The 22,957-nt window shown below is 43.7% G+C and overlaps 1 protein-coding gene across 2 annotated transcripts in view; it reads left to right on the forward strand.

The window, feature by feature from the left end:
* pde4d (phosphodiesterase 4D, cAMP-specific) overlaps positions 1-22,957 on the forward strand; it is a gene marked incomplete at its 5' end in the record, with an annotated part of 134,812 nt that overhangs the window by 95,905 nt on the left and 15,950 nt on the right. For both annotated transcript variants that reach the window (XM_079161208.1, XM_079161209.1), the window contains 4 exons: positions 16,663-16,854; positions 18,658-18,694; positions 18,796-18,872; positions 19,276-19,325. In XM_079161208.1, coding sequence (XP_079017334.1) covers positions 16,663-16,854; positions 18,658-18,694; positions 18,796-18,872; positions 19,276-19,325 — 356 coding nt within the window. The remainder of the gene's footprint in view (positions 1-16,662; positions 16,855-18,657; positions 18,695-18,795; positions 18,873-19,275; positions 19,326-22,957) is intronic.

Genomic DNA, 22,957 nt, shown 5'->3' on the forward strand with positions numbered 1-22,957 from the left:
TCATTACACTCAAGAAACCTTATGTATAGAAAGCAGCACAGGAGGGAACATTACTCCATCTGTGACCCAAAGCACCAGTGAGGAACAGACCAATCATAGCGTAGGCCAGTTCCAACCAGGGTCCATCAACTATCTGGTTTCTGCTCCATAAGCTCTCGTGCAATTGTTCAGATTTCTTCCTTTTCAGGCTTTGTGGATGTGGAGCTAGTTGTGGTTCACTGTTACACTGTGATCTGTAGGCTTTAGCTTCTTTCCCCGGTTAATGACACCGTGGGCTCCATGGTAGCTCTTACAGCTTGAATAGCTGCAGGGGGCGGGGCTTAATTCATTCACTTTTGTACTTAACCTGCGGAATCTGAATCACTGAGTTACTTTTCATGCATACTTTATTTGTATGCAGCCATGTAACATTTTGCTTATATAACTATTGAAACTGTTGACTTTTCATTTGTATGGCTGAATTTCTCTACCGGGTTGAAGCACCACAATCTTCCCATCATCCCTTTTTAAACTGAAAATAAGAACATACACTTGAACTGTACCACCCACATCTAGTATTTGAAGATGTGTCGCCGCTTGCATGTCCACGTTTCGTCGTTCAGGTACAGCGATTCTGGTTTTATGGCTACGAGCCTCAGGGACACACAGTGACGACAGTCGCAGCGTCACGTGGCTCTCTGTCACAGCTCGTCGCTGCCTCTGACAGCGCGCGGCCGACTCAGGCAGCGAGGCAGACATATGCTCGTGTTACAGGTGTATGTGTGTGTGTGTTTGTCAGAGGGAGCAAGAGAAGCAGAGATCGGTGCGGCCTTGTGATTTGAACCGTGTGCGCTTCATCTGGCATGTGCACGCGGCAGTGTGTGTGTGTGCGCGCGCGCGCGCGCTCGCAGTGCCTGCGATCAGTCAGCACTCGCGCGTCTGCGTGCTCATGTGGTGATGTTCAGATGTTCGGTGCGCGCGTTGAAAGCCTGTTGTGTCTGTCGTTGCGTCTGTGACTTTGACATCCTCCCTGTCCACCCAGGAGCTGTTGTCACATGCTGGCTGCTCCTGTCAGAGCTGAGCAGGAGCCGTGACTCCACAGAGACTCACGGATCTCTGTTTGGAGCTGCCGATGGTTGAGCTCGTGTACCTGCATTTTCTCCGCAGAGCACACTGCCCTCTGCTGGCGGCTGAGAACAGTGAAGAGATTCCTCCGTTGGAGTGATTTAGATTTGATCTTGATGGTGGGGAAGTGTCTGAATATGATAGTAAACGATAGCAAATGACAGTAATACATATTCATGCTCAGTTGACTGTTCCACTTGCCGCTCTTAATATTATGACATCATTTCTACAAACACAGCTGTATTTGAATAAAATATATATAATACATATATCTGCTCTACTAATCCTTGCTGTTGGCTGAAATTGCAGTTACTGGTGAAGTGGTGATCATTTCACATGCATTTCTCCTGATCGGTTTGCACTGCTGGGCCCAGATCCCTTCTTGTGGTACTCTGCTCCCCCCTAGTGGTGGAAGTGAGCTATAACCAAGGTTTGGGAGTGGGACAGGGCTCGGGGCTGGTTTTATTCAATTTCATTCAGTAAACTTTGACCTTTTTGTCAAAATAAGGATGTGAAATGAGGTGACTCATTTTGTTTTTGTTTTTATGTGTATTTCAAATATTCGGTTAAGCTGAAATAGTTTTACTGTTTATATACTGCAATAGTCATCCTTGGTTTTCTGTATCCCTCTGTTCACTTTTCACTGCAAATCAGCGGTTAGTTTGACATATAAATGATATGATTTTTTAACAACATGAAGCAAATTTCCTCATTCTTTAATATTTTCTGTTATACTTATGTGAGGGAAAATAAAGTGTGCAGTATAAAGCTTAACCCTCACACAGTCACATCAATGAGAATGTTTGTGACCTGGCCACCATCTTAAAAACAGACAAGCCAAAATCAAGCCCCACCCACCGGCCGGAGCAAACATGCTCATGTTACAGCTGATCAGTACACTAAATATGTTTCTGAAGACATTTGAGGTGAGAAATAGGCAATAGAGGAACATCATGTTGAATCATATTTGATCAGTGTTGCCTAGTTTAACAGTTTGATCTGCAGTGAGTGACTGCTGCGTTAGAGACTCGTCGGCTCTGATTGGTTGTTTTGGTTCGGGCGTGGTGGAATAGGAGCACAAAGAGGAGGCGGAGGAAGCTGATTTTTTAATGTACTACCATCAGGTTATAGGGACAGTTTGAGCAAATATGACTTATGATATGGAAATATGAATTTTACTGAACTTTACCAACTGTAGCTTTAACACAACGCAATAAATATATCACAGACACACACACACACACACACACACACACACACACACACACACACACACACACACACACACACACACACACCACACCATACCAACAGTCTTGGGGATCACCCAAGACCACTGACAAAAATTATAAATTACTCCAGGTGAAATTGCTCTTCCTCAATGCACTTCACTCAATGAAACATCTTTTGCACTTCTCAGGGAAAGAATCGGCCTTCCAGATATAATAATTCCATAAATAGATAAGTTTGTGCTGGTCGGTGTACAGTAATGGAGTTTGGGTTCTGGTACAATCTAACCCACTGGCAGAGTGCATGCAGAAGCAGGTGGTACGGAAAAGAAAGACTCCAGCATTACCTGCAGTGGGAGCATCTGTATTGATAAAAACGTATGTTTACGATGCTTACTGTCATTTAGTTCTATCATTTTTACAGTGCACGAATGAACTTACTCCTCTCATCCATCATACAGCTTCACCTGAAGTTGACTGGCGTTGTACATATAACACGATTATGTTGCAGCACATCTACCTATAGCACTGAAAACATTTGATTCCTGTGGCTGTCATTACTGACTGGTGATGGTTATCTGAGAAAACAGATAAATTAGTTTGCTCTGCCCCTGCACTTTGCTCCTCCCTCTCTCTCTCTCCCTCTCTCTCCCTCTCCATCTCTCTCCATCTTTTTACCGGTCAAATCACACCCGTGCTGAGCCCTCTCTTCTATCCTCTCACACACACCCCTCCCTCCTTCCTTCCTATCTTCATCAGGCTTGTCACTCTGTCTTTCCTCTCTTTACATCTGTCTTTGACACAGGTGTGTGTGAGTGTGTATGTGTGTGTGTGTGTGTGTGTGTGTTAGTGGTTAAGAGCCTCTTTAAAATGAGTTTGCCTGTGAACTCCGATTATCTATCTCTGGAGAGGATAGCCCGCTACCGCCACGCCTGCTCCAGCGGCTCACCCTTCGCCACAAACAAGCCCATCGACATCAAACCCCGTGGCAGGAAAGGGTATGATCGCTCTCTGGGACTGAAACTGTTTGGGGGGGTGATGTGACCTTAGCCTAAATGTTCTGTCTTGCATTGAGGATTTGTTTTGATGTGGAACTATTTTACACTTTCTGCATGCTTTCAATAGTCAGATATTCAGTGTTGTTGCGTCAAATCAGCTTCTGCTCGTGTTGCTCTTTCTCTGTAAAAGTTGGAATGCAGTAAATTAGAAGTGAAAGTCATGAGACAACTCAGGAGGAAGACTTGGTGAAATTGAATGCCAGTTGAACCTAAAATATCTTAAAATGTCTTTTTGCTCTTTGGGTGTATGTAATGTGTAAGTGTGTCCATTCGTGGAAGTCGTATCCACACAAAGTGTGTGTGTTCCCTCTCTTATCAGAGCATTAGCCGATGAATAGCTCCACCTGGACAACACAGAACTGGAGCGGCGTTCACACCCGAGCGTTGTGTAAATGGTGGTTGCTTGGTGGCTGGTTGTGTTGTTAGAGCTCAATCGAAGCTGTTTACCCTGCTAAATCTATACTGCCGCCCTGAAGTGCGTGTATCTGTGTCCATGTGCATGTTTGTGTCCCTCCGCGTTCCACTAGGAGCAGCTATTCTTGCTTTTACGAAACACGGTTAAGAGCCGGGTGAATGAGAAATGAGCGGGCTTCATCCAGCCGTCATCTAAAGCATCAAGGTGATCAAGAGGACAAGTCCGTTCACTAACCACAGCGGCGCATAAGCCAATCATCAGAGCACTCTCTGTCCATTAAAGCTCTCACAGAAAGATGTTGAGACCTCGCTAGATCCATTTTCATACTGCATTTTCTCGACTAATATGTACTCAGTGACCCCCAAACAAAACTAAGTTGTGCTATCACCTGACGCGCGCGTTCATAAACATGAAGCCCAATGTGTTTGTGCCTCTAGTATTTGAATATGAAGCAGCGGTAATGGCTGGTGGCGTTTGTAGACATATAGATATGGATGAGGCCTGGTCAATATGGCGGACCAGCCATCTGTGCTCACTGCCTGCTCCATAGTTAAGTGCTATTTATACCAGCATTTACTGAGTGGGTTTATCTGCACCATATACTGAACTTGGTTCATGGGAGGGATCTTTTTTCTTTTTTTTTTAACTAAATCAATTATTTCTTTACTTAATCTATGCAACGGTTTTATGAGACAACAGTTATAGCAGTTGTACCACTAGGTGGCGATGGTGCTCTGAGTTATACAAAATAGCATAGAACATCATTACTGTAAGGCATAGAACAATTATACAATAAGTGTTACTTATTATATGGTGCAATAAGTCCCTTACAGACCAGTTTTAACCTACAAATACTGTAATAACAGTTACCTTCTATAACATGAATGCAGAAATAATTACATAAGCAAAGACGATGGTAATGCACAGTATATAAATGTAATCTTGTTTTTAATAGTTGGTAGTTTAGATTGGAGTCTAGTCTGCAGGTCATTCCAAGACCAGGGGCCATAATAGACGTATTTTTCCAGTCTCAGCCTGCACAGGTGGTACCTTTTTTTTAAAATGGTTAAATGATTCATTATTTGTATTTATGTCTTACACCTCTGCTTCCTGGGGATGGCAGTAGTGTAGCCAAACAAGTAAATCCTCATTATGTGTGAGTGTGTGTACTTGCATGAACTTGTGGGCTACATTGTTTCTCCCAAGGGACAGTAGAGAGAGGAGAACACAAAGCCATTTCCTGCTGATCTGAACCGATCTATCTTTAGAGTAAAATAATGTGGCCTAAATGTGTTCAGCTTCTTAAATATTGAGCTCACTCCGGTGACATGGGGATGAAGGATGTTAGCATAAGTCTTGTCGTCATGCTGCCTGTCTTGTTTTCGTTGGGATTCATGTGGTACGAGGCAGAGGAAAGAGTTTTCTAAAGGAAACTGTTTCCTTTTGTTGTTCTTTCCTCAACCGCATGGAATGTGCAGACCGTGGTAATAGGATTAGTTTCACCACTTTGACCAAGCTATAAACTCCATCATTCTGCCATGCTACACTGGAAGCATTAGACGTGCCACTTCAACTCACTGTGAGTCACTTCAAACGCTGCACACACGTGTGGAGTGTAAAACATAAAGTATCAACATCAAGCCTGGCGGTCCGAAATCGGCTGCGAGATGTGACCCAGCAGTGAAAAGCTTCAGAAGTGTCTTTCGTCAATCAGCGTTCGTTCCGTCTCTGGCATTGGAATTAGGAACCCACGGTCACATGGGGACTTTGAAGGAAGCCATCCTTTAAATCAATACAAGGTTACACCACAATCTGATTTCTCATGCAATTTTAGATTAGCAGTGCAGGGGCTAGTCACTGTGCACATCAAAGTATTTATTTGATGTTCATTTGTAACGTTGCCAGGAGCTGTCTGCCTGCACAGTATGGCTAGTGGCCATGGTGTGTCTGCCCTTGTGTGGCTAGTGCATCTTTCTGCATGTGGGCCCATCTGCATGTGCGTACACGCGGCGTTATCATACGTCATCCGTGACGCTCTTTCCTCACGCCTGACTCCTTTCTTCCCTGACATAAAAGCACAGCTACGTAATATACTGTGAAGCATCGGTGGCCATGGATGACCCCGGTATTATCAGTCCATGGGTGCAATGAGCAATTTATTCTTCCCTCATAAGAGCTGGAGATGGATGCATTTCCTTTTCTGCTGCTTTTGTTTTTTATCCTCTTGAACAAAAGAGAAGCGTCCTCCGACTGATGTCCATCACTTGTTGCTCTCGCCTACGGCCAGTTGCAGTATTGATGACATGTAAATATTCTCACTGCTTTCAAGATGAGAGGGCCGGCATAATGTGTACGCTGATGCTTGAGTGTTTCTGGGGACAGGTGTTGTGTTCTGTCTGCGTGTTTCGCTCGTGCTTCTGAGATTTCACTTCCTGGAGCTACAACTGGGGACGCAGCACTTGTTGTGTCCTACTTTTTAAACTGTGTTGGCTGACCTGGTGCTGCTTTATCACTTCATCCCTAATGGATAACTGCAACAGAGAGAACTACATAACAAAATCACTGTCTGAAGTGCAAGACCAGGATAGGGAGAGGCCGGATAATGCTCTGAAGCGAAACAATACCTATGTGTCTGACTTTTACCTACTTGTTTCCTAGTTTTGCTTTATTGGTTGATTCGTGTCCTCCAACATACTACAAGCTACAGACTTGAGACACACAGAGATGGAGTGGCTTGCTTGGCTTTACTCATTCATGTGTGGTTGACATGCCAGACAGCAGACACACCTGTCTGCCCGGTGGACTGCTAATGCTGGCTCCTTCGCCTACAGCTCTGACAGCCGACGAGGCCATCTGAGCTCCACACTCCACACATCTATTGCGTGTATAGTAATCTTAAGTATCCTAAAGCCAGTAAGGCATTGCCGGTGCTTTTTAAAATGTGACATTCATATCAAAATAACCCACTCTGTCATGAGTAATAGGAGGAAAAATACAAACCTTTGTGACACATTTTAGCATGACGGCTTCTGTTGGTTTGGAGAATGATCTACATATACAGAAATTAGAGTCCGAAACTAAAATGATATTCTTATATACTCTTGAAGCAAGTTGAAAAACATGCTGCAGTTCAGTTAGTTGGCAAGTTAATTTATTCATTATTAGACTAAATCATCAGCCATCATGTGTCACTATTAAAATAGCTTCGATTGATAGTAAAAGTGAAATGAATGTAGTCCTCATTTCCTTTCACACATTTTCACTCCTGCACATGTTCTCAATTTGAATAGTGCTGCCATGTGCAAATGTGTAAATCCTTTTTATTGCTTCTCTTATTGGAGTGAAGAACGTCAACCAACACTATCTTAGTGCACTCTCTCCAGATCGATGACATGCTGTAGCTGTTGGTTTTAGCTTACCGCGACAGTCGTGTGATTGACACTTGAGACGATTGTATCGCTTAGGGGATACAAGTCCCGCCTTTCAAGGAATTACTACTACCAAAACAACCCCTCCCACTCCAGACATACCCAAGCTGCAGCTCAGGGAAGCAGAGAGACAGCAGAGGAGAGTCATGTAACTCAAAGACGGGGACACAGCCGTTAAAAAAAAAGAGAGCAAGAGCGACAGAGGTAGGAGGGAGGGGGGAAAAAAGAGACTGTGAGGGGAAGAGGAGATCTTATTTCCAAGAGTCAGGGGAAAAAAAACAACTCGGGGACTTGAAAGAGAGAAGCAGAGTGAAAAAGTGGAACAGTGTGTGTGTGTGCATGGCTGGTTTAGATAAGTGCAAGTGAGTGACAGAGAGAGAGAGCGATAGCGAGAGCGCAGGGTAAAAGAGAAAGAGAGAGAGAGAGAGAGAGAGAGAGAAAGCGTGCTCAGGGTAAAGAAACCATCTACTGTCAAAACGATCGGAGCTCGAGCAGCAGCAGCAGCAGCAGTGTGGAATCATCTTGGACGGAGGGTTTGATCTGACTGTACTCAGGTCTGGTCTCGAGCAGCTTGGCGGACCTGGCCACTACCATTACTCACGCTGAGGGAAGAGAAGCTCCCACTGGATCACTTCAGACCAGTCAGGACTGTGGTCAGACCGCAGCTGAGGGCTCCAGGTGGCCCTTTTCAGGGGGAGTGTGTGGCTTTATGTGTGTGTTCTCAGATGTAATGTGGAAGGAAAAGCCTGACCATGAGTATCATTCTTAAACCGCGGTCGCGCTCCACCAGCTCATTGAAGAACACGGAGGGAATATGGTAAATAGATGGAGAACTTTGTCCTACTGGCAACATTTTCTATGTTAATCCTGCTTGTTGTGTGCGCGTGTGTTTTGCTCTATTGTTCTCCATCCGCCTGTTAATTGTTCTCGGAAGTACCTTTTCTCTGCCTCACCGGCTTCGTCCGAAGTCCCTCCTTTTTCATTTTTTTGTCCCTGTTTGTTGCTGTGCTCTCTACGTTTGTGGATCCTTCGACTGTCGCCTGCATGCCATCACTCCTCTTGTCAAGCAAATCTTCTTCTGTGGTTATCTGCAGAAACCTTCTGTACCCTGTAGATGTGTCAGCTACAGGGCTTTTGTGTCTGTTCTCTCTGTGCATGGCATGTCCTGTGGTCAGATTAGACTTGTGTCCCCAACTCCAGTATGCTTTATCAGACAGACTCAATAACGACGTCTTACCCTCGGTGTGCTTTCATTAGAACTCACTGTCTATTCAGTTGGCGAAATCGTGTAAAACACAAGGTGTTAAAACGGCGAAGGAATGATTCATTGAGGAATGTGTTGTGTCGCTCAAGACGTTCTCCTGTCTGCACATGGCCCAAGATAAATGCAGGATGCAGAGTGCAATGCCTGGGGCACAACTCGCCCTGCCCTCCCCCCTCCTGTCTCCCTCCCCCTGCTGTCTCAACTTGTCCTTGCCTGTCAGCACTCATTCCAAACTAAGAAACTGCCCTGTAGCTTTAACATTGGAAGTTAATATTCACAGTTTTCTCATTGTGGTATTCTGGGGCAGGATAGTTTAAAGGGATCAGAACAATCCTTGACAAAAACACATTGTTCGTGGAGGGTGGGGGGGGGGGGGGGGATCTGAACCCTGAACCCCCCTGGTTCACAGTGTTCTCACATTTTCACAGTTTATTAATCTGCTCTGCAACCTCCCCAGCAGGAAATGACGCTTGTGTGAAATGAAGACGTATTAATTAGGTCTTCGAGGGTGGTAGTTCTCTGAGTGGCGGAGATCACAGATAGTACGTGATGTGGTTTGAGGGTGTGAAATGTAGTGAAGCGACACATAAACCTGATATTAATGGTTGAGCTGGCTGCAGAATGTAGCTCTTTCTCGTGTTAAGAGCTGAGAATCTAGCAGTGTTTGCATGAGCCATCTTCTTGAATAACCACCAAAAGCAGTGCTCAGCTGGACAAAGCATACCGCCTCCTCCATCTGTCCTGCCCTCCTCTCTTCTGTTGTTTACTGTTGTATCAAGGCTTCTTTCACTAATTCTCCTCCCCGCTTTGTATTTCACAACTGTTAACACTCAGCTTACAAGGTTTGTGGCCATTAGTATTATTCAAAAACCTGAGCTGCTTGTGTTAGGGGGAGTGTGTTTTGTGCAGCGTATGCATGTGTCATGCAGGAAGAGGTAAGCGTTATCTCTCTAAGTCGGCTAATTCTCATCAAGATAGGGTGTGTGTCTTAGCTGTATGTCTGTGACAGCTGCATGCTTGCATGAGTGCTTGTGAGCTCATGTATTTCGACAGTGACGCGGTCCGGGTGTGTGACGTGGCCCCTGGCTTGACCAAACCCAGACTCCACCCGACTGTGTAGGCTCAGGTTCGTGTACGCAGATCTTGGGTATCCTCCGGCGGTTTAGCTTGAGTTTGGCAAGAGATGGAAGGATTTGGAAATGAACAGATGTTTATAAAATCCTTCCAGCGCCACACTTATTTTAGCGCCTCTTTCCCACTTTGAAAGCCGGAGTGGTGTTATGGTGAGCTGAGATAAAGCGTGGAGAAGTGGGGTACGTGTGAGTTTGAACTCAAGTGTTTGCATCTGGCCTTTTTCAGTCCGCAGTCTTGCATATCAGGCAGGCCATGAATGTTGAAGGTTACGCGTTATCTGGCCTCTCATAGGGCCTGACAACATGCACGTTATCTAACATATTTTCCCAAATTGACCTTTCTGGATTCAGACCTGAGATTACGATGAATAGGACTGAAAATAGGTCCATAGTCAAGTGTATCTCTACGTATATAGAAGCAAGACTGGTTTACTTTGCTCTGAGCCATGTGACCTGAGATTGCGCTACATTGCCATAGTGACCTCTTTGTATGTCTCTCATGACTGACTGAGTTTCCTGAATAGCGCAGTGACAGCGAGCGCTAAAGTAGTGTTACAACTAAAAGTGAAGGATTCACTCTTGACTTGTTCCAGAGAGAGAGAGAGAGAGAGAGAGAGAGAGAGAGAGAGAGAGAAAATAACTTGTGTCTGTATGAGTATGTGGCACAAAAAGCAGACGTGTGTTGGTTATCAGCGAGTGATCAGTCACTTATCTGCCTGTGGGTGCTGGCCTCCTCACAACTAGTTTTTTTTTGTATAACCTCTATATCATATTTACTGGCGGTACGGTAGTGCTTGGCCCCGCCCACTCCTCTGTTGACTTTCCATACAAGATGGCGAGGACAGTGCTTAGAAGTAGAGGTTTATCAACACTAACATGCTGTCTCATGGAGCTGTTTTTGGGCCGGGATGTCAAAGAGAGTATTTAACAATGAAACTGAATTAGCTGATGCTCACATGTGCTGTCACATTAGGGTCACGGTTGTATGTGTAAGCTTAGGCGGAGAAAAAGATGCAGAACTGAATTTTCTGTCTTTTGCTCATCTCTTTTCTCATTCTTAGTTGGGCACACTTCACCCACCATAGAAATTATTTGATACGGTACCAGAGCTGAAACTCAGGTATGATTCAAATGATTATTTTTTCAGTCTCAAGGAACGTAATCATGTTTTTGTACCGAACCCTTTCTTTTCATTATCTTATTCTGATTAACTCTGATTAAGAACATTGAATATCTGATCAGTCAATAAGTAAACAAGGCAAATATTCTGACAGAGCATTCAATGCCAAAAAAGCCCAACAGAGCTTTTCCATTGCAGTGCAGTATGTCTGAGACTTATGCGTCATCTTTGCCAACTCTTTCGTCTTTGGTCTCCATATTCTTTCCCTCCTGTAATGAGTCGCTGCTTTGCAGTTAGAACATGGTCAAGGTTGCCACGCATTTGTTCAGGATCACATACCGCCACTTTGCAAGCATGCGAGGCAACACACTCCTCACAATCCTCATAAATACACTCACACACACACACGCACACACAAACAGCTCTGACAAGGCTCTCCTTTTCCCTTCACCACTGCCTGCTCCCCTTTGTCCTCACAGCTTTCTAAAATACATCAAGTGTCGTCTTCCCTTGTTTCCCTACTTCAACACAGAGCTCTATTCTGATCAACATCACAGCACGCTTTTCAAACACATCTGTAATTGCAGTTTATGGCCCATTTTGTGTCATTCTTTCCACATTTGTGTCCTAGTTTTAGTGAAAGAGAAAGCACTTTTTGGGAGGGATATTCTATACTTGTTTGCGCTTTGGCAAGAGAGAAAAATATCATGTTGGTATTCCCTATTCTCTCCTGCCTTGTTGGACCTTTTCTGCTCCACCACCTCTGAATGATTCTTGGAAAACAGAGCCTCACTATCCTCCCCTCAGCTGATGATTTACCAAAGACACTTATGCCCTGACCTCTTTCCCCAGTACGTCTCCTCACAGCGCTGTCACGTCAATTCCTGTGGTGTTTATAATTGCTCAAGTGACCCAGGGCTGAAAATGAATGAGTCATCGATCTATGCCATTTGGAGTGTGTGTGTGTGTGTGTGTGTGTGTGTGTGTGTGTGTACACGCGTGCGTGCATGTGAAAAAGAGAGGGAGCGATAGATGCAAAAGGAGAGAAAAGATCGAGACGGAAGTGATGGAGAGCTAAAGTCAGAGAGAGAGAGAGAGAGGATTAAAGAGCTGTGTGGTGTCCTTAGGCACCTATGTGACCCAGCAGCGTCCTACTGTATAAAGTCACAACTGCCACTACTCGTCTATCTCACTCGCCTCACAACTACAGCACTGTACATTTAACTCCACAGAGAGCCACATAGAGGGCTGTTTGTGTTTTGCAGGGGGGAACAGGGGATCTTTAGGGGGAGGTAGCAGGTCGACAGTATATACCACATAGAAGTGGTGTCCATCATGTGACAGCTTGGAACCTGAAGGTTTATTTGAGATGCAACTCAGCTGTGTGTGTCAAGTTGTTCTACTCATAAATCAGGAATGATAATTAATTGATTATTGATTGGAATAGTGTTGAATAGTGTAAATGGCTGAGAACATTATGATGGAAGTATGTGATGCTCTTTTAGGTCTCATAAGTTGTTGCAGCAATTTTGGGGTTGATACCATTCATTACATAGATTTGGTGCAGCTTTTTACCACTAAAGAAATGATCAAAATGATCAAAGGTCCTTCCAAAATTCATAATTAATATACCACGATCTCGAGGAACACCATAGAAAACCCCATGCCGTGATTTGGTCCCAAAAACTTTTGACACTTGGTGATTTCTGAAAGCATTTGTTGGCGATTGGAAGGCGAGAGCTTCTGTTGTAGAAACTGCTCAGATGCCCCCTTATTGTCAACTTACCGATAAAGGCCATTCGTCGACTGAATGCCTCAGGTCTTTAGTCTGTTGCTGTAAAGTTTCACAAGGCTGCGATTACCAGAGGTCATTTTATACAGTGACGTCAAGTTTCAGAAAATGGTCCCACTATGTGAAAGAGCTGCTTTGTAGACTAACATCATCACACATGAATACAATTAGGTTTATTGGATCCACAAGAGTCTTGGCTTTCCAATCATACCCAATATATGCAATTCCAGTACTGTTTAGGGAGCCCAGTATGCAGAAATAATCAAATGCAACAGTTTAGAAAGACGGAAATAACACATTTGTACTGCATGCAAACAACTGCATTGTTTTTCCGTGAAAAAGATTTTTGGTTACCAATCAAACTCACTTTTATTCACCTATCCTGAGGTGAAAGGTCAGGGAACCCCTCCGAAAATCACCATTCCAGTTTCTCGCAAAGTTGAAGTCTAAGTTAGGAGCGCTATTCAGCCCTTTTGCCGACTAGCTAGTATGACATGGCTGGTACCAATGGATTCATCAGGTCTTCTAGTTTCATATGATAGCAGTTTCTTCACTCTTGGCAGCTACAGCTTCCGAAAGACAGTTTGACCGACGGGTCTCAGAGGGCTCTCAGCAAAGCTCTGTTACAGTGCAGCTGAAAGGTGTTCTAGCAACAAGCAATCCCTCTCTTTATTCTTTTTTCCCTGCAACCTAAACTGAAGCCTGAAACTCTACTCTTGTGGGAAAGACTGTCCCTACAGACTGTCTTCTGATCTGTTCATGTAGCTGCAGGCTATTGTAGCTAAATTACTTTCCACTTGAGTTTATAGTCCAAATCCATAAGTTTTTCTCAGAGGATTTTGCAATCTATTCAGGAAACATCACCCTTTATTCTTAAACCCTCAACGCTGTGCTTGAAATTATCAAGTAGAAACCTGCCAATTGCAGGTGAAAATGAATAGTGATGGGTAGCATTATAAAGCTATAGTGTCAGTTATCTTGGCTAGGGATCTAAGAAGTCAATTCTGAGCAGTAGTCTTATGTCAAAATACTAAATATCAGTGCAAAATACAAGAGGCATCATCATTGATCACGTTACTGTTTACCGCTACCCATAGTGAAGAATGAATTTCTTTTGTAATCTTGTTCTTTATTTATTAGTTTCGCTCTTGCTTTCCTCTCTCTTTCTGCGAGTTCACTTAAAATGACCGCGTGGAAACATATGAAGTTAAAAAACTATAAAGATATGATGGACAAGGAGGTTACATTGGCACTGATATTCAGCAGATGGGATCTCTTGCTGCTTGAAAGAGCTCTCCGTCATCCATCCAGTGTTTGTGCATCAAGTATTTCCTTTTTTTGGCAATTATATCTGAGTTCTGGATCACTCCCTTTTTGGGTAAACTGTGGTGTCTCTTTGTCTCCAAGTAATCCTGGATTTACTTCCCATCTCCACAATAATCCCCCTCTGAGCTGTACTCGTGCTTTTTGTTGATTCTCACAACACAGTCACAGGGGTGTTGACATTTTTCTTTTCTTCTTTTTTTTGTCAAAGCCTGCTGCTTTGTGTCAGAGCAGGGAAAAAGGTCAGTCATTCCCACTATGATGTCAACGCTGGTGCAATACCTCAGTAAACTAGTTGCAAAGATCACTCCCAAAGAAGGCGCGTCTGCGGAGCCACACTGTTCTCACACACACAGACACACACACACACACACACTGAGTGGATTTACGTGTCAGGGGTTTGTCTGAGAATCTGTGTAGGCTGTGACGTCAGTGTAAGTGTGATAATGAATCAGTTGTTAAACATATGCTGGGTGTTACATTTTGGCACTTTCGCTATCTCTCTATCTGTGATATTTGTTTGTCTGCTACACAAACCTGATACACACACTCTTATTGCACGGAACAGCTGGAGAAGGGACTGACCTGTGCCTGGAATAACAGCTTATACGTCACTTGTGGGTCTGTGGGTGTTTCACACCTGCAGTAAAGAAAACAGATGGATCACTGAATGTAATCAGAAGGTGTGGATTCGATTGGTTGTGTGGATCGTGTAAGTGTAGAGATGATACTGGTTGAGACTGACATGCATCTGTCTAATACTATATATATAAAAACAGAGTATGAGGACTCAGAGGCATCGTGTCCAAGATGAGACAAACTGGGGGAGAGTTGCTGAGAGTCATTGGAACTTGCGTATTACCTCTGTGTGTGTGTGTGTGTGTGTGTGTGTGTGTGTGTGTGTGTGTGTGTGTGTGTGTGTGTGTGTGTGTGTGTGTGTGTGTGTGTGTGTGTGTGTGTGTGTGTGTGCGTGTGTGTCTGAGAGCTAGTTAGAGACTGGGAAGAGGACAATACGATTGCCCTTCCCTCAGTCATCAGGCAGACAGCCAAACTATCCCATTCCACAACCAAAGCTCACACTCACTTAGCTGCTGCTACTCGGAGAGATCACACAGCGATAGCACAGCGTTTAGCCATTTAGTCGTTGTGGGAAATATGCTCGGCATGTCCTGTGTGTCGGTCAGACGCTGTCTTGTTTCAAATGAGAGAAGCATAATGACTTCTTCCTCCCAAAATGGCTCGCACAAAACAATCTCAAACCATGAGCACAATCCCCTAATTTCACGACCTACAAACCGACCTCGCTTAATACAATGCAAAGTGATAATAACGTTGACCTGGTACGTCACTGAATCATCTGTTGAGGAAGGGAAGTACCCTGGAGAAAACTTAAAAGCTCAAGATGGTAAACAGGAAGGTGACTGATGGAAATGTCATTTTTCTCATTTCCCCTTGTGTAATGACAAGGAATGTTTTAGAAGTTAGATTATTAACTGCGGCGAGGGAATGTGACACAATCAAACACATATGTTCACACTGTTCTGAGGACATCTTCTGCTCTTCTACATAAATATGCCCGCATGAGCAAACCACTAACATGAGCTTACAATTTTTGAATCTGTGTTTGTTTTATTGCTGCTCCAATGTTTTAAGTTTAAGTATAAGTTTAAGTATCCATCCATATATTGGATTAAATGTGTGGTTGTTTCCCTAGAGTGGTATGCGTCATCCCCGTGCGTATTCTGTGTCGCATTTGGGGGAATCCCGGCTGACCTTAGCGTCTACACCCGATTGGATTATGGGATTGCTGAATAGCCTTAGTGATGAGGCCGATATCCCTGGTGACGTTAGTCATCACCTGGGAGACTAAGGCGTGACATCCCAGTGGGAAATGGTGTCACTGGTTTCGAAAAACACCTTTCCACTGAGAGTCGGTGGCTTTGTTAGAGCAGAGGTATTCCCTGTGGCACTGCGCAGAGTTTAATCCCAGCACATCTCATGTAGATGGCTTTGAATATTACTGCATTAGTTCTAACTGTGGGCGACGGTGCTAATTGTTCAGCAACCAATCACAGCCATCCAATAATCAACCAGATAATGAGATGACTGACTGTAATTTGAAACGGTTACGCTTATGAGCAAATTTACATCAGTGCATGAGCAGTGCAGCGCCCTCATGTCTACACGGTAGGCACGTCACGTACAGCGTAGGCACGTCATGTGGTGTTTTGAATGTCACAGCTTGTGACCATGGAGCCACTTATCAGCCACATATGAAGTGCATGTCAGAGTCTATGCTGCTGCGATGGAAAGAATATTCATGTGGGTTTACGTGAGTAAGCTCTGAAGTCATCAAGACCTCTAAGGTGTAATTAATGTTTGCATAAAGCTTGTGATTTATTTAGACATGGGTAGTTTAGCCACATCACGAGCCATAAGTACACACTGTTCCTGACGGGACTTTATTAGAAGTTTATTTATTCATGCATGGTGTGCACTTTGTAAGAATCTTTCTGGGAAAAAGACTGGAGAAGTGGCATCGTTTCAGATTCTGAGGAGAATGAATCACCGCATCCTTGACCTCATCTCTTAACTGTTGAAAGAACAATATTGTTATTTCTTCTTCTGTAGTTTCACATGGGAGTTGAACATGATAACACATGTTTTTTCACCTTTCAAATGCCCTCAAAATAATGTTTTTAAATTCTGCAAGACATTCTTTGTATGACAATACCAATTAGTATCAGCTGTACATTCCCTGTTTCATTGTCCCTTTCTCTTTCCTTTCATGTGCAGTTTCGATGTGGACAATGGCACGTCATCAGGTCGCAGCCCCCTGGACCCCATGGCCAGCCCGGTCTCAGGCCTCATCCTGCAGGCCAATTTTGTCCACAGCCAACGGAGAGAGTCGTTCCTGTACCGCTCCGACAGTGACTACGACCTCTCGCCCAAGTCTATGTCCCGGAACTCCTCCATTGCCAGTGACATGTGAGTGCATGGCGTTTCTTGCTTCCCCCTTAACCTTCATGAAATACACCCAAATGCTCCCCATTGTGCTGAATGTGGTTAATTCTGCTTTTTGTTTCTGCCTCTCTGAATCTGTGTCACGGCTGCTGTTGTTTATTAGAACAGGTCTTAAAGCTGCCACGCTACCAACAGCTGATTGTGTGGTGTCACGTCTATTCTTAGCCACATCCAGTAGCATGAACAAGGTGGTCAGTCACAAAGTGTCTCAAGCACAGTTTATGTGACTCTGATTTTGACACATTTTGACAAATTGCTGAATATGTCTCTATAACTCATCAGGATAACGGGATGGATATTTATGCCGCAATTAATCTATTCACGATACTGCATTAGTGTGACATCTTTTTTTGTTTAGCTCCCCATTGCATTTCAACTGCAGCAGAGCAGCCTCCAGACAGCACACTCCACACACACCAGCTGGCATCTTCTGGGTCGATGTATATATTGATAGCATGTTCCTAATTTTTCTCACTGTGGTGGCTCTCCGGTTACATGTACTGTACACTCAGTGCTGCAGGAAATAAAAATATTGACTGAAAATATAGCATTTTGATCCAGCCTGAAGGAAAAACAAATAGACAAAAGGATGAAAAAGAATGTCCTGAGGTAAACTTAGACTTCCTCCTTCATGCTGCTTTTTGCTCTGGAGTATTAAACCAATGACCCTTCTTTGACCTACGCCCACTATCCAGTTACCATGTTAAAATCATTTAAGCTTCATTCTTTCATATCTTTGTTTTTTCTGCTGGGTTGCATGAACAAGGAAACTTGTCTTAACAGCACTATTCATGAAAGTCTTCACAATGAAGTTAGTAAAGAAATGAATTGCATGTGTCCCTAAGCACTTTAACAAAGAGACATCTTCAGAAGAACATAGTCCAGAGAGAACAGCCATACCCTGACTCAGATTCTTTCCTTCACTCTCAGAGAGAACGTCGTCTTTACTCTGAATACCTTCTATCTGTCTTGTGATGGAAGCACATGACAAGTCTGCCCCTCTTTTGACTTTCACACCAGGCATGTCAGCTCATGTGGGTGTGTACGTGGTGTGGCTGCGGTCTTGTAGAACTGACCAGTAGGAGGACAGCTCCGTGACACTAACACACCGCTGTCACCTGAACAAATGTTGACTGTGTTCACAGTCGTAACGTAGCTCGGCGGGTGTGCGCAAGAGTCTGACTCTAAGTTTACTGTTAACATTCCTATAGCTGGAATTGAATGAGTACCGCTCTCCACTCCCTCGACAATGCTCACTGACGTGCACCTCACACTCCGCCTGCTCCAGGAGTCATGTGTAGAAGTTAGGAAAGAGCTCAGCTGATGTTTCCCTGGATAAATGAAAGTCAATAAACGTGAAATAACGACTGCCTATGGGATATAGTTAAGGGCAGAGAGGGGAAGGACGTGGAGGAAGGGCGACTGCGTGAGGGACATGTCTGTACAGCAAGTGAAAAGACAGCTTGCAGGTTCTACCAGTGTCCTTGCTGGAAATGGCAGTCGCGTCCACCCATAAATCCTTTCAAACTGTTGAAACTATCACGTTTTGTGACGTAGGGCCTCAGCTGGTAGCTGATGTGACGAGTGAACATGTCACTGTGATTGAGTGGATGAGAGATGGTGAAACTAATCTAATGTGATGACCCCCTGCTCCTCCCTACCCCTCCTCCCCTTGACCTTTGCAGCACATGATGTATTCTGATGTCGAATGTCAATATACTGTAGATCTGCAGCTCACATTAAAGCCACTGTCTTTGTGTCTTTCAGTCACGGGGACGATATGATTGTAACGCCGTTTGCACAGGTGAGGGCTTCCGCCATTTATTTATTTTTGTACTGTCTACATATTTTACATTTTTATAAATGAATGTATGATTCGGTCCTAATCTATCACGTTCCCTTCAGGTTCTTGCCAGCTTGAGAACTGTACGAAACAACTTTGGTGCATTAACTAATCTCCAGCAAGACAGGGCAGCCAATAAGTAAGTTGCAAGCTTTACTGCTTTTTTTGCCGTTTGTTTTTTTCAAACCGAAATGAAATCTGTCAAAGAGGGAGGTGTGACTGAATTAAAGATTGTAGCGGTCAACATGCCAGCATATCCCAATAAATGATGACAGTCTCTTTATGACTAAGATGTTCCACTAAATATGTGACTACCTGCACTGTCTACTGTGCTCACTCACAGTCTGGCTTTGCTCGCCCTCTGCTGTTCTTATTGAGTAGCTGACTTCAACAACAGTAGCAATAGTCTGTGCTGCCTACATGTGGAGAAACGAGTCAATGGAAATGGTGCTTATTTACTGCTAAGAGTCATGTAGAGAGAATAAAACGTTTTGTTTTGGGAAGGAAATGTCTTAGTGTTTGTTGGTGTCTCTCCCCGACAGGAGATCACCCATGTGTAACCAACCACCCATCACCAAGACCACCTTTACAGGTATGTGGACAGCAAGAGCAGCATGCCTTTGTCCTTGATGTGTGTGTGTATGTGTGATTATGTTTGTGTTCTGGGATTCAGGAATATGCTTTTCTATAGAACAAGTAAACATACAGTAATTACTATTATTAGCATTAGAGGTAACACTTGACTTGAAGTCTCCCTATATAGCATTCATAAGCAGTATATGAACACCCAATAAATGGTTCATAGCACACTAGTATATAGTTGTAAGCAGATATGTGTTTGATAATATATTTGCCCACAACTATACTATAATGTCATCATAGGAGACATTATATTTGTTGACAAATACTGTACATTAATACACACGATGACATTATGGTGTGTTGTAAACAATTTCTTACATGTTTATATACTGCTTGTACAGAAAATGCTAAATAGGGGTACTTAATTCAAAGTGGCATTGCATTAGAATAATTGGTCATAGCAGTATGCACTCTTTTACTTAAAACTGGAGGCCTTTATAGAATCAATATAAAGGAGGCTGGTGTTGTTATAGTGATGTTTTTGCCTGTTGTTAGATATCAGCATGGTGGTGATGAGGGGCTGACAAACACAGAAATGCTGTGCAGGGAGCCAGAGAACATGAACATAATATCCAACATGATCAGAATTCAAATATGGACGACATATTTTGCGGGGAGAAAATCTCTAAGGTCCCCCTCAGAATCAAAACACAGATTAAGCACATGCTTACTGACATTTATACTCTTAGTACTATTTGTAGTTTAAAACGTTTTAACCGAAGTACTTCAGACCTGTTTCATAGTGATAAACAGAAACACAATGTTTTTATTCAAAGTGCATTTATAGCCAGCATTTCATGTAATTAAACATCTTATGAACAGTAATAAGACTGGAACAGTCTAAAGCTGACTTTCAGTAGGTGCTTTATTCAAATTATGATTTTTTTGCTGCATGTCACAATCATTTCAGAGCCCATCATTGGCCCAAAGCTAGCGTGGGTGGGAGTAATGGACACAATATACTTGTTTTATTGGTGAAAATGGTCTCCATCGGCATATACGCACTGTTTAATGATGCAGCACAAGTTTATTATTTATAGCACATTATTTCACACCCTGAGGGTCCCCGGACCCCGCTCAATCCAAAACATTACTAAAGTTGTTCTTGGTCTGTATTGTGGATGTAAAGTTTATCGTAATACGAGTGAGGACACTTCTCCAAATTACTCTACCTTTCCCTCCCTCCTTGATATTGCATTTTGTACTCTATATGGAAACAACAGGGCTTTGGGTACTATAATATCAAGTCCCAAATAAGTAGGGCATTTTATTTAAATAGCCCGGACCTCATAAAATCTGTTGGATTTAAAGAGATAGGCAGTTCTTTCTCTATCCATATGGGGCAGAGTTGAGGTACCAACGATGGATATTTTACCAATATTGTTATTTCTCTTTCATCCATATAATTTAAATCCCCACAGCATTGGTTTGACAACATCAACTGTTTATTTAAGAGCTCCATGTGGAGGGGCAAACATGTTTGTAATTGGCACAGGGATCAAGATATTCTCTTAAAATGTAACTAAAGCTGATTAATATCCAAGCATTTGGGCTGATGCACTACAAAATTACAATATGAATTATCGAAAACAATTGATATCACATCAGTATTCTTCCTTAGTAGTCCAGCCTCCCTTCTCCTCTTGTCTCTGCATATTTTTTCTCCTTCTTCCTCCTCCTCCTCTCTCCTCCACTCCCTCTCACAGTCCGACTTCACTGTCGAATTGTTCCGGTACATAGTTTGGCTGCAGCCCTGCGTCTGTGCAGCAGAGTGGCCTCTCCGAGCTCCGGTGTCTGATGTCGCACTAAGCATGAGAAGAATGTCATTGACGTCAGTGCAGTTGCTGTCAGAAAGAGTAGCACCCCAGCCACTGACACCACACCAGGGAGTGATACAGAGAGAGAAAGAAAGAGGAGAGAGACGGAAAGAAGACAAAGGAGGGAGGAGGAAGGATGTTCAGAGATCAGCGGAGGAAACGAGGAGTGTGGGAGAGGAAGGGGACTAATGGAAGGAGGGAGGGAAAGATTTATCAAAGACAATGCAGCGAGAGAGGGGGGGGATCTTTTAGAGAATATGAGGTGACAAAAGAGGTGTAGAGATGGTCAGTGGTCATGCATCCAGGTGCTAAAAAAACTACACATGCATCCCAGACCTACAAACTTTGCAACATTTAGTCTAAGGATGAATTGTCCCAGAATAAAAGGTTGGTTTAAAAAAATGAACAAATATGAATCAAGCCTAAATAAAGGCTTTTATGGGGTCTAGATGCAAACCGAAATGTTGATATCGTATGATTAAATGTGGTCCTCTTGTTTTTTAATCTGGTACTGTTTTCTCTGTGTGTGTAATTGAATTACAGCTAAAGTGACCCCCTAAAGTGACCCCCTCCCCCTCCCAGATCAAACAGCATTGAAGGCCTGTGCTTTCCTAAATGAGTCACGGCATCAATATTAATTGGCTTCTGACAAGGTGACATTTTTCTGTTAACGTAGGCTGACTTTGAGAGAGGCATGTCTTAAATTTCACATGAAAAGAAACTAGAGGGTACTCTGATGCGGGGCTTGTGACGGTGACGCTCTCCATTCTTTGCCATATCGTCAGCCATCTATTTGTTTACCTCTGTGTTTTGGTGTGTTTGTATGCTGAGCAGTGAACACATATTTAACATGCAGGCAGACACATCATAGGGAGCTCCCAGCTCTGGCTCCACTCCTCTATTACTCCAGTCCACACGTTGTCGCTCTCCCTTCCCCATCCACGGTGCAGTCCTCTCAGGCTTTAGGTACAGCTTGGGGGAGAGCAGCACGTTTGGCTACCAGGGGCGCCGAAGCAACAGCAGCCCACCCCCTATACACACAGCATCTATAGGAAACACCACCCAGCACACACTCACACACAGCACCGGATTATACCATTTGCTTCCCGGATACGATGGATATTTTCATTGACAGAAAGGCTAAGGAGACAATATCATGATGTGTTATGGTTAGCATTTCGTCTGGTGTGTGTGTGTGTGTGTGCGTGTCTGTTTGTGTCCGTGTGTGTTTGAGGTGTCTTTGTATTTGTTAACCATGTCAGGATGCTGTGACCCATCTGGTGTTTGTTCCTTTCTGGACTGTATTGACATGGATCTCGACTGGTTCTGAGTCTCTCACTGGATCCTCTTTTCCACCGTCCCTGTCTTCCCACCATCCCCACATTGGCAGACATGGGCCTGCTCAGCAGACTGCTGTTCATCCTGCTACATGACTGGAATTACATCTCTCTCACGAATGATAGCGTAAACCTCACACACCTCGATCACTGAGTGTGATATGTAGGGGATGAGTCTGTTTGTGTGAGATCTCTGAGAAATCTCTGTTGCTCCTTGTGCTCTGTGGGTTACCTCTGTCTTTTTTGGTGTGATTTTTCTTGCTGTTAACATTCATTTGGACACCCAGAACTGACTCAGAGTGGCTGCTTGCCATTCATCACGTGCAACCGTACTCCCTGGGATTGTATCTGACTTATTCTTAAAAGGAAGGATCCAGGATTTGAACTGTAGGACTGCACTGGAGGTCTCTTTTCTCCGAGGGAGTCAG

Source organism: Pholis gunnellus (genome assembly GCF_910591455.1).
Source record: "Pholis gunnellus genome assembly, chromosome: 6".
NCBI lineage: Eukaryota > Metazoa > Chordata > Actinopteri > Perciformes > Pholidae > Pholis > Pholis gunnellus.